General features: G+C 48.7%; 1 protein-coding gene across 1 annotated transcript in view; it reads right to left on the bottom strand.

Moving 5' to 3' along the window:
- LOC144771991 (protein tyrosine phosphatase domain-containing protein 1-like) overlaps positions 1-12,178 on the bottom strand; it is a 168,405-nt gene that overhangs the window by 130,812 nt on the left and 25,415 nt on the right. Inside the window, exon 3 of the mRNA XM_078656217.1 lies at positions 6,321-6,401. Within this exon, the coding sequence (XP_078512343.1) occupies positions 6,321-6,401 (81 nt within the window). The remainder of the gene's footprint in view (positions 1-6,320; positions 6,402-12,178) is intronic.

Genomic DNA, 12,178 nt, shown 5'->3' with positions numbered 1-12,178 from the left:
GAGGCATACTGGTGCCCATAATAGCGCGCAAAACTCGTTGCAAGAGCCGCCGGATCTGTGATTGCCACTCCTGCACCATCAACAAGGCCCGGCAGCGTAAGAGGCTGTAGGTTCTGTTGGCACAGCCTATGGAGCATGGTGCAAGACTTGTCGCCCCACTGGTAGACCCGACTACGGGTGGCTAGCCACGCCTGACGAGCCTCATCCAACAGGACCGAGGAATAAGACTGTTGCGCCTGCAGGAGTAACCGCAGTGCCACATCATCGGGTGCCTCGCCGTGCCGAGCCTCGAGCTCCTCCACCCGCTCTGCGGCCGCAGCAATGCCTCCCAGTCGAGTCCGGCGAGCAGCTGCACACCTAGCAATATCTGTGCCCCGCAGGGTGGGTTTCATAGCCTCCCAAACTGTCACCGCATCCATCCCTTCGGTAAGGTTGTCCTGCCAATAATGGGCGATCGCGCTGCGCAAATGTTGGGAATAATCAGGGCGCTGCAGATGCCACGCGGACATTCGCCATCGGAAGGGGGAGCGTGCTTTGCACAAGTCAATTTGTACCGCCACTGGGGAATGATCAGAGAGCCCGCGGGGTCGAATTGCTGCCCCCTTCACTCTGTCAAGGAAAGCCCTCGGGACGAACACACAGTCCAAACGTGAAAGGGAGCCATGGACAGCCGAGACAAAGGTGTACTCTCGCCGTCCCGCATGCAAATGCCTCCACACATCCACCCAGCCCAGACCATCAACCATAGCCCCCAACCGTGTAGGGGAGGATACAGGTGCCACTCCTGGCCTCCTCTGCCGGTCCAAAGCCACATCCATCACATCGTTCTAGTCTCCGCCAATCACAGCCATGGAGCGGGGGAGCTCGGCCCATACAGCAAACAAACGTTCAGCTAAGGCCCACTGCAGGGGGGGGGGGCATACACACAGCCAAATACAACCGGCTCCACCCCGACCTTCCCCTGTACAAAGACAAAACGGCCCTGGGGGTCAAGCCACTGACGCTCATGTACATACGCCAGCCGTCTATGAATAAGAATGGCCACACCTCTGGAGCCCCTGGTAAATCCGGCATGGAACACTTGATGGAAGCCAAAGCGCTGCAAGCTCAGGGCTTTTGTACCTAGCATGTGCGTTTCTTGAAGAAGGAGCACGTCTGCCAAGTCCCTCTTAGCCCATCGAAGCACCGCTCCCCGTTTAATCTTGTCCAATAATCCCCGTACATTCCAGCTAAGGACACGCATGGAAGCGCCATTGGGCGCCAAGCGAGGAACATCAACCATGATCACAATGCTCCCAGCCCCACACTCCCCGACCCCCGGCCCACCTCCCAGACCCCACAGTTGCAAAACACACAGAGACCACGTGCACCCCCAGAACCAGAACCCCAGACCCCACAAATCCCGAAGCCCCAAGCCCTACTACCCCTCCGATCCCGACCCAACCCACAAGCAACCAAACACCCAGGTTCCCCCCACCCCCACCCCCATACTTCAAAGAACAATGAAGTACCTGTCGCGGTATACGGTACATCAGGCCCAAAACACTGCACCCAAAGCCAGCCATACCAATGGATCCCAACTAGTCCCCCCTTTAACTAATCAGACACACCCAGAACCACCACCCAGTCCCCGCAGGAGGAGGCAGCCCAAAGTACGTGCCCTGAACCCCAACAAACACACATTAGAGTCATAAGCATAGCACCACCAGAAGGTTACAGCCCATGACGGCCCCGGCATTCGCCAAGAAGAAAGCAATACTGCACCAGCCAATGTATGTCCCATCGACCACAGCTCAGCCTCCACCAGGGATAGTCACATAAAGAAGGCAACCAGCAGACAGTCCCCATGACGGGCGATCAGGAGCCTCCATCAGATTGGTCCGCATCAGGCTGTGTGTCCCCCAAGAGGGGGTCCCGGGACAGGGACCTCCGCCGGGAGCGGGACTTGCGATGACGTTTTCCTTTGCCAGACGGGTTGCTCCTGTCCTGAGACGAGCTACGCGATGATCCAGAGTGCAGCCCCGGTTGGACGTGAGGTCGAATCCTGACTGTTTCATCGGTCCAGTTGAAGACGGCCTCCGGTGTATCAAAGAAGATGGTCTTGGAGTTGAAAATCACCCGAAGGCGGGCCGGGTAGAGCAGCGAGTATTGAATTTTTAGGCCACGCAGCTTGGCCTTGGCAGCCAGGAAGGAGTGCCGTTGTTGGTGGACCAGTTTGGTATAGTCCGGGAAGATCATTATTTTATGATTGTCATACAGCAGGGTGTCCTTCAACCGCGCTTCCCGGAGGATGACGTCCCTGTCGTGGAAGTTGAGGAGCCTGGCGATGATCGGGCGAGGCCGCTCCCCGACTGGCGGCTTCTGTGTCAGGGCGCGGTGGGCACGCTCCACTATGAAGCATCGCGACAGGGAGTCCGGAGGTAGCCAGCTCTCCAGCCACCGGGACAGGAAGGCGTCCATAGGTCCATTCTCGCAGTCCTCCGGAAAGCCAACGAAGCGCAGGTTGTTTCGCCTCGCCCGCCCCTCGGCATCCTCCACACGAGTCGCCAGGCCCCGTTGGATCTGTTCCATGTCGGCAATCTTCTTCTGAAGGTCACCAACATCGCCCTCCACTGCTGTGACCCTGGTCTCAGTTTCAGTAATGCGGGCGACTGCATTGCGAAGATCCTGACGCAGCAGCATCACATCGGCCCCCACCGCGCCGATTTTCGCATCCAGCATGTCGCGGGACTGTGTAATGGCCGCCATCAACGCCGCGTTGTCCGGTCCAGCAGGGTGACTCCCACTAGCCGCCCCGGCTCCTCCACCATGGCCGGTGAACTTGTCAATGGGTCCTGTCTTAGTGGCAGCCGAGCCCCTCGTCATGGCGGCCGTGAGCAGTGACACGCACCTGTATCAGGGCCGCTTCTCGCAATAGTCCACCAGCTAGGCCCCAGCCGAGGCGTCTCGAACACACCAGGCCGCCCGAGAGTCCCTCACCACCGGCCCACAGATCGGGTTGCACCCCAGGCAATGCTGCCCCGCCAAGGTGTAGGAAATCGTCTTCGCGCCCACCGGTACTCCTGGCACGGCGCAGATATGGGCAACCCCAGTGCGAACTACCAGCTCTCCAGCCACCGCCCCAGGTACTACAGGAGCAGGATAGGGCAATGGATCCGGGCCGGCGACTCCGGGTGGGGACCACCAAACCAGAGGTCCCGGCTGCACCAAGGCCTGGCAGGCCGCAGAGCTTCCGACACCCCCTCCAGTCGCAGCGAGGAAGGGCCGAGGATCCCACTGTAGGTCGTCAGGAGCAAGGGACCCCGGATCGTGGCCAGCCCAGGTTGCGAAAATCAAGGTCCCGACTGCGCTCGGGCCACCAGGCCACCCCTGCCGCTCCGGCCCCTTCGCCGCGTCCACACCACTTGCAGGTCCAGCCAAGCCCCGGGAGGATAATCACTGGTCAAGGGTCCAAGGTATGTCGCGACCCCCTCTGGCACAACTCTTCGCAGCAGCCCCCACTGCGCCGGTCAACAAGAGTGGAGGACACAGTTCTCACCGGTAATGGAGCCGCTGCCAGTCCCAGCGGAGGGTAATGCGCCAGCCCGTAGTGGGGGACAACAGCAGCAGAGTGTCCGGACACCAGTGCGAACGTCCTCGGGTGTCGCCAAACTCGAGGCCCCGGCTCCAGCAAGGCCAGGTAGGCCGCCGCCCCTCCAAGGGCCCCCACCGGCCCAGGCCCCCGCCACCGGCAATGTCAGGACAGGCAGGGCACTCCGCTGTGAGCCGCCGGTAGCAGACAGCCCCGGAACGCGGTCTGGGAGCGGCAGCGCCGGCTCCGGGCCAGGTCCCCCCGTCGGGAACGCCAAAATCGAGGCCCCGGCCTGTCCGGCGGGCACCAGGCCGCTCGCTGCAGTCACTCGCCCCACAGCCGTAGGTGGTCTCGGCGCGGTATCTCCCGCACCGGACGGTTCCCGGTGTCCTCCGCCAACACTACCCTGGATGTGGTGCACTTTCTGGGGTTCAGGGCCAGGATAATGCCAGGATAAACGGCGGGCCGGCGGGAGCTCTTAGGCAGCCACGTCCGCCATGCTCGCCCGCTAAGCCACGCCCCCTCTGTTTATCTTTACATCGGCACACAAACTGGTCTCTGATTAACTGATCAGTGACATTGGCAAATTGGCATTCTGAAATCAGACTATGAAGGACTGTGATGTAGGTATCCACATCTTCATCAAGTTTTTGTTTGCGTTTGAAAACTTGACACTAAGCATAATCCACCTTTCTCCTTTATGTCACTCTTGCAGGTTACTGATTTCTCCCTTTGTGGTGGTTTTCCCATCTTTCTCTTCTTCCCCCTTTCCCATTGTGTGTTTTCTCTCTCTTGCTCGCTAGAAATATCTGATCATGAAAAATTAGTGCTGGTACCCAAAAATGAGTGCCAGTGGCCCCCAGTGGCCCCCATTAGGACCCACCAGCTCAAATTAAGCACTGTATTTTGTCACTTACAGGAAAAAGCTTAAAGGGTCAAGTTCTTCCAGCGAATGAACCTGACAGAAATCGGGTGATTACTGGGTGGAGTATAGTTGCCAGGGATTGGAGATATATATTGACTGCTCACGAGCTAACCTATCAGTGTTTGTGAGACAGTTCGGATGTTGCAGTCAAACCTGCTCCCCACCACACCTTACCTGATTAGAGAGAGGATTCTGTTTGCAGTATGGTAGCGCTTCCTCTTGGCTCAGTCCTCCTGAAACAGATGGTGTTTGCAAAGGGTGGGGAAGGAGGAGGGATTCACAGATGAGAGATAGAGATGTCTGTTTAGTCCTTGGCTCCACTAATCCTGGCGCTGTCTGTTTACTTGTGAAATGAGAATATGGACTTTTAGAGAATTAAGGTAACAGAGTCAAACAGGGCTTTAAGTAGGCCAAGTCCCTCCGGGCTTCAGACCCAATAGTTATTAGAAAATGAACATTGAAACTGGTATCTATTTAGCCCTATTTTAATACCCTCAATTGTCATGGCAAAAACACTGATGTTTTACTTAATTTTGCATACCATAAAACTATTTGCTATGTGTGGATTTTGTGTTTCACTAAGTGTATTACGCTTGAATAGTGCATGCTTTCAACTTAACCACCTCCAGGTTTCAATAAGGGGCCACGATTGAGAACTCTGGAGCTGAGACTGAAGACAGTGTGTCTTTCTCACTGTGCCTGTCCATGGGTCTAAAAGGTGTTTCAGAATTCATGGTCATCCAATCCGTGCCCTTTCTGCAGAGCGCATAGAACAGAGGTCACGTAATCCACATCAACATGTGATTCTGTGCAAATGTGTGTGAAGGAGGTATACAGTTGTCACATACGGACAAGGTAAAAGTAAAAGTAATGCAGTGTTTACAGGTGAGTGGGTGGATTGTGTGTTTGGGGGTGGTGTAGTGAAGGAGATGTGAGGAAGTGCGAGCAGGACAGATTGAAAAGGGGGTTTTTAGGAGGAAAGAATTGCCGTGTGAGATATGCAGTTAGCCGACATGTGTAGATAAAAAGGGCATACATGTCTTTACATAGAGTGAACATTATGGGAGAGGTTAAGACACTCAAGACAACTACTCCTTCCATAGGCTTTAAAGGGCTTAATTTGTGAAACAATATGTGCCGATGCCCAAGTTTCAGTTCAGAAGCCAGCGGTTGCTCCTATTCAATGTCGGTGCGTCGAATTACGAGGCAGTGTAGGTTTGAATCTACCTCATGTCTCTATAATCAGGTATCAGACACTTGAGTCACTTTATCTCGCACCTGCTTCCTCCCTTCATGACAGTTTTTGTGACTTTCTCTTCTTCTTTCTTTTCCCTGTGTTTGTTTTTCTCTCTCTTGTTCTCGGTCAATGTCTGGTGAGGAAAAATAAGTGCCAGCCCCCAAACATGAGTAGCATGGGCCCCACCGCCTCAAATTAAGCACCAGGCCTCAGTAATGTTTAATTCACAATAACAGAATTGAAAAATGTTCTGTGTTAATTATTTACAATAAAATCTATGTTGTTATTAATTGGTCTCAAACAGCTAACAACCATTGATAAAGTCAAAAGTCCTGGCTGAATTTAGCTGAATCCGTTGTTGTGTTATATATATGGATGCAAATACAGAAGGCTGAGTGTGGAACAAAAGTACTGGTTGGGTGGCGCTTGAAGAAGCTCAGTGTTGTGCCTGCATATTGCCATTTCTTTGAAACATACAGTGTTATGTTCTTCATATACCGATCCTCCCATATCATGGCTTCAACATCTTTGCAGTTCATACAGCACCTTTTCAGTCCTTACAGCCATCATGATGAAGCGTCACTTACTGTTTGAACTGTTCAATGATGCGATACTCCCGGATCAGGCGAGTAGACGGCCGAGCCATAGCAAGGATTGCATCGGTGACCCTGCAACAAGGAACACTCCCCTGTCAGAGAAGCCCACATGGAGCAACTCTCAAACGCTACTCACAATCTTCTTTATCCAATGCGCTGACTCCCTTGTCAACCACTAGTGCTAATCCACTCAGTTGCCAGGGCCTGCATTTGCCACTTGTAACTTACTCAGTCACTGAATAACATGCTCCTCCATGACATTCTATCAAGTACTAAATAGTGTTCCAACCAACGGTGTTCTGACCTTTTGAAAATCACATCCAAGGCTTGACATAGGACTGACTATACCCGAGGCCTGCACAGGTAACCATTGGGAGATTCCCCAATTCCGGGGGATCCTATAGGCTTGATATCTTTCATTCGTCAAAGTAAGATCTTAATCAAAATCAGTTGAAAATCAAATTAACATTTTGAATGGTATCATTCGCCATCCTACCGCGCCAGGGCATTCTCTAGTGGTGGATAGGTTTCACCAATTATATTATTGGGTGCCTATATGGATGAGGGTTGGGGATGATTCCAAACAAAAACAACATTAAAAATCCCAGGAACCCTCACTAAGGAGATACCTATATTTAATTATGACGGTGACCGGATGATTAAAAAGAAAATCGAGCGATGCCTAGGAGTCATCATCACTCCTGCATTTATTAGGCCGACAAGTTTCAGCTAATTGGCCCCACAGGTCCACGGTTTTCTTCAAGACCAGGGATCTCTATTCCCTAGATTCTTAGATCATACATCTTACAGTTCAAGCAGGCACACATAGACACCATATTCATTTGCAGAAGTCTTTTTCTCCTGCTAATTGGTTAGCTTAGTCAGCATGTATTTGAAGAGGTCCTGCAAAGACATGTTAACATAAATAAACTGAAATTCAAAAAACAGATCAAATTAAATCACAAAGAAAATAAAAAACACAGAGCATTTAACCAGGAGAAATTGCTCCTTGTGAAACGCTGAATTCAGCTGATGAGCAAACGGTCATGCCGCACACGTGGATGAGGCCTAATGCATTCCACTGTAAAACTTGAAACACTCTGTGAGGAAAACAGGTGAGCGTTCCAATATGCACTGCAACACAGTGTTTGAAATACATGAATAGTGATCACACATGTGCATGCAAATCCTGTGGCACACTGGCTCATGTACATACCCTGTACTAAACTAAGGGAACACATCATGGAGGAAGCAAACAAGAGTGGCCTTGTAGTCACACACTGAAAGTGAGAGAATTTAGTAGTCACATTGCACGCTGCACGCTGGGCTACTGGGAAATGAAGTCCTACTCTGTACCAATAGGATAAAATAAAGACCCAAGGTATTAAGTAGTTTTTCTAGCAAAAGTACGGAGGTCAATACATAGAAAAAACACACTTGTATGAAAAATGAATTATATTTTTGTGAAACTCAGAATAGATATCTGCAGTCATGGATATTGGCAGAGTGCCCGCACAAAATACATTTAATGTTCACAAGGTTTATTTAAGGTCCACGATAAAAATGAAGCATGGCACAGTATCCATTTTCAAAAAAGACCATGTGACCCTAATAAAAGCTCAGTAAAGCTGAATGGCAATTAATGTGCCCTTATTGCATATCATAACTAGTGCCTCTGAACCTATATACATCTGGTCTAGCCTGATGTCCAAGTCCTTGATGTGTCCATATCCAAATACATACAGTGGGTCCTAGAGGCTAAATCTGAAATACATAATATTGAAATATAATGGACAATTACTACATGACTTGTAACCATAGAATCTCATCGTTTAGTCCCTTTATTTTTGTTCCCAGGCAGTGCACCTTATGCTGTTCCCTATTGAGAAGTGATTGTATTACATTTCCCTTCCATGGTTTAGGAACTCTCTCCAGCACAACCCAGCTAATGTCATCCTCACTATGTTTACTTTCCAAGAAATGTGTTGTCATCTTAGTAGTGTTCTTTCTGCATCTTATGTTACTTCTATGTTGGTTAATCCTGAGACGAACATTATGTGATGTCATACCCACATATCTTAACCTACACAGGCAAAGGACTGTGTCTACAATGTTCTGCATGATGCAGTTGGTGTGGAAATTCAGGACCCAGGGACATTCAGTGGCAACATCAATTTCCTTATAGGTCTTGGAAAACTTTCAAACAGTGCACCTTCCACATTGGCAGTAGCCTGTGACAGGGGGGAGACCCCATAATTTTGTAACTTGGACAGTATCCTGTTTCCTATGTTGAGTGTGTTTACTAGATGGTTCTTAAGACTTGTAAGGGGATCACAGTCATTGCCCACACTACGTACGATTCTCCAATTATTTTGAATTATCCTTTACACTCTGTTCAAGAGAGTAGAAAAAGTAGCAGCATCTGCTGTGGCTTTCAGGATAGTTTCAAGTAATGAATCCCTATTGTTGTTGCGAGCACATTTTTTTGTCTTCTTTAGAATCTTTGGAGGGTATAGTCTAGACTTCAGGATATTGGTCTAGGTCAAAGGAAATTACCAACTGTATTTTCCTCCCATGGTGTCACAACCGGGATACCCTAATGGTTTCTGTCACAACCCTTACACACCATTTCCTCCAATGTTTTCCTTGTCCCAGAAAATACCTCCTTTTTTAGGGAGAAGCAGAGGGTGAGGAAAGGGAGGGGAAGACAAAAAGAGAATACCAGGGTCCAATGGACAGACGAGCCACAGATAGTAACATGAAGCAAACTGAAGGACAATCAGCCCAGCATCAGCAGGCAGACAACTTAGTGGTAAATCTGAGTTCCGCCAACTTTACTGAAACAGAGCTAGAAGTACTAAACAAAGGGCTAGGATTTGTACCCACCCCTCGACCTGATCGGTTTGAGAATAACGCTAAGACAATAACAACAGACTCTGAAATGAACACTGGTTAAAAATCAAAGTCCATGTTACAATCTACCCTTTCATCTCTACCAGTACAGGTAATCACATTTGAAATAGCAGTCATCCAGGAAATAGAGAGGTGAACACGTCTTTGATAACTTCTCCCAAAAAGAAAGGAATGCACTTAGAGATTTGAAAGACAACCAGGCAAATGTAAAAAAACCAGCTGATAAAGTAGAAGCCATTGTTGTCATGGATAGAGAAATGTATGAAGCTAAATGTATTTGCCTCCTATTCAACACCAATAGCTATGAAATTCTAAACAATGACCCGATCAGAAGACTCAGGAATATGATTGTCAAAATCACTGAGGAAGCATTATCATCTGGGTGGATTACAAAACAAGAGGGTGAGTAACTTGTCTCCAAAGAACCTCACATCGCACAATTCTATATCCTTCCCAAGATACAGAAGACTAAATTTCCTCCACCCGGGAGACCAATAGTATCCAGGATTGGTTCAATCTTAGAGCCCCTTTCACAATTCTGTGATTGGTTTCTCCGTCCTTTAGTGAAGACAATGTCTTCATATCTTAAGGACACCGAGGATGTCCTGGTTCTATTGAGGGATATGCATATTTATATGACTAACACTCTCCTCATTACTATGGACATAGAAGCTCTTCACACCGGTATCCCACAAGAACATACATTAGAGGTAGTGGAGGCCATTCTTAGGCACATTGAGGTAGAAAGTATCACACCCATCGAATTTGTAATGGAGTTTGCACATATTGCTCTTACTGAAAACTATTTTGAGTACAATGGAACAGTCTATCACTGGATACAAGGGATATCGATGGGCCGTACCTTCGCCCCGATCCTAGTTTGCTTGTACGTGCATCAGTTTGAAACTGACCATAGCTACCCTTCGACCAATTCTTTTTCTGAGCACATTGAAATATGGTGCAGATATACTGATGATGTCGTCATTATCTGGAAGGGAGATGAGGATTTGGCGCTACAATTCACTGGATGGATCAAAACGATTGATTCCTATCTTTGAATTACCCATATGATTTGACATAGAGACATAACTTTTCTTGATTTGAAAACAGAAGTGAGACATTACCAGTTTGTTACTAAGGTCTTCGAGATACCAACAAATAAGAATGGTTTATTATGTTTTGACAGCTTTCCACGTGGGGCTCTCAGAGAAAATATAGCTTTCAGATAGTTTCTCCAAATTAGGTGTAATTGCTCTGAGTTGGCAACTTTTGATGAATAGGCAGGGACCATGGCAAATAAGCTTAAGACTAAGCTATACCCTAAAAAAATTCTAAAGAAGGCAAACAAAAGAGCTCACAACAACAATATAGGCTCACGTGTGTTTCTACTTCTTCTACTTTCAGTAACAGAGTGAAAAGGATAGTTAAACAAACTGTAGAATCCCACAAAGTATGCCTAATGACTGCCGTCAATCCGCCTTGTTCTCTTTTAAAAAAGGAACCAGTCTTAAAGACCATCTGGTACACACTCAACATAGGAAACATGATATTACCCAAGTTACAACATTACAGGGTCTACCCCCGTCACAGGCCACTACCCATGTGGAAGATATACTGTTTATAAGTTTACCAAGACCTACAAGGAAATTGATATTGGCATTGACCGTCGGTGGTTCCTGAAATCCCACACCAACTGCAACACCTAGAACGTTGTATACATGCATGGTTAAGCTATGTGGGACGCCATGACGGATTACCACAACCAAATCAGAACCACCATGAGGAACTTCATCCACAACAAAATCCTGGCCAACTCCACCAACTCTAAGGAAGTCTTCAGCGTCATTCAGGAATTCACCAACCCATGCAGCGAAGTCACAGACATCACCCCGTCCCAGGACCTATGCGACAAGCTTGGAACCTACTTCCACCTCAAGATCAAAAACCTCTACGACAACTTCATTGACCGTCTACCAGATGCCAAAGCCAGCCCCCTGCCCTCCAGAAACACCAGCCAGCCCACCCTCTCAAACTGGACACCGATCACGACCAAAGACACCACCTCGACCATGAAAGGCATCCACTTGAGAGCCCCTACGGACCCCTGCCTTACTCACATCTACCACAGAGCAGCGGCCGTCATCGCACCCGACCTACAATACACCGTCAACACCACCTTCGCAACAGGCACCTTTCCAGATGACTGGAAGACCACAGAAGTCAGGCCCCTGCTCAAGAAGCTGACAGCCGTCGCCACCGGCCCATCTCGCTCTTCCCCTTCGCAGCCAAACTTGCAGAAAACACAGTCAACAGGGAACTGACTTGATTCATCGAATAGAACACTGTCCCCGACCCATACCATTCCTGTTTATGAAGCAACCACAGCACCAAGACAGCCCTACTCGCCGCCACAGACAACATATGCACCCTCCTGGACCAAGGTGAAAAGAAGTGTGGTCCACACGACAGGTAGGAGCAGGGCTTTATTTAACATCCAGCCACAGCAGCTCCCCGGCAGCAACTGCAGAGAATAGAATCTAACATGTGTTCCACGCAGGGAACATTCTGTATAGAATGTAAAGGCAGAGAGAGTAATCCCAACACACCTCCCTTACTTCATAAAGAAAAGAAAAGAAGAGAAAAAGAAAAAGGAGAAAATAGAACCAAGGAAGAGATAAAGACAGAAGCAAATAAGAAGATGAAAACAAGCAAATAAGAAGATGAAAACAAGGCAAAACAAAACACATCATTTCCCTATGTAAAACAACATTACTTTACACCCATCTTGTGGTTTATAAATTTACCCCATCACATAGTCCTGAAATTTCGCAGGAATAGATCTGACCCTGGAGGAAGTTTCCTTCTGCGGGAAGTTTCCCTCAGAACGCACAACACCACCCACCTTAGGAGAAGCAGGGGAAACGCTAACCCCTAAC

Source organism: Lissotriton helveticus, chromosome 1_1 (assembly GCF_964261635.1).
Source record: "Lissotriton helveticus chromosome 1_1, aLisHel1.1, whole genome shotgun sequence".
NCBI classification, from domain to species: Eukaryota; Metazoa; Chordata; class Amphibia; order Caudata; family Salamandridae; genus Lissotriton; species Lissotriton helveticus.
The sequence above is the reverse complement of the archived record's forward strand: the minus strand, read 5'-3'. Positions and strand labels throughout refer to the sequence as shown.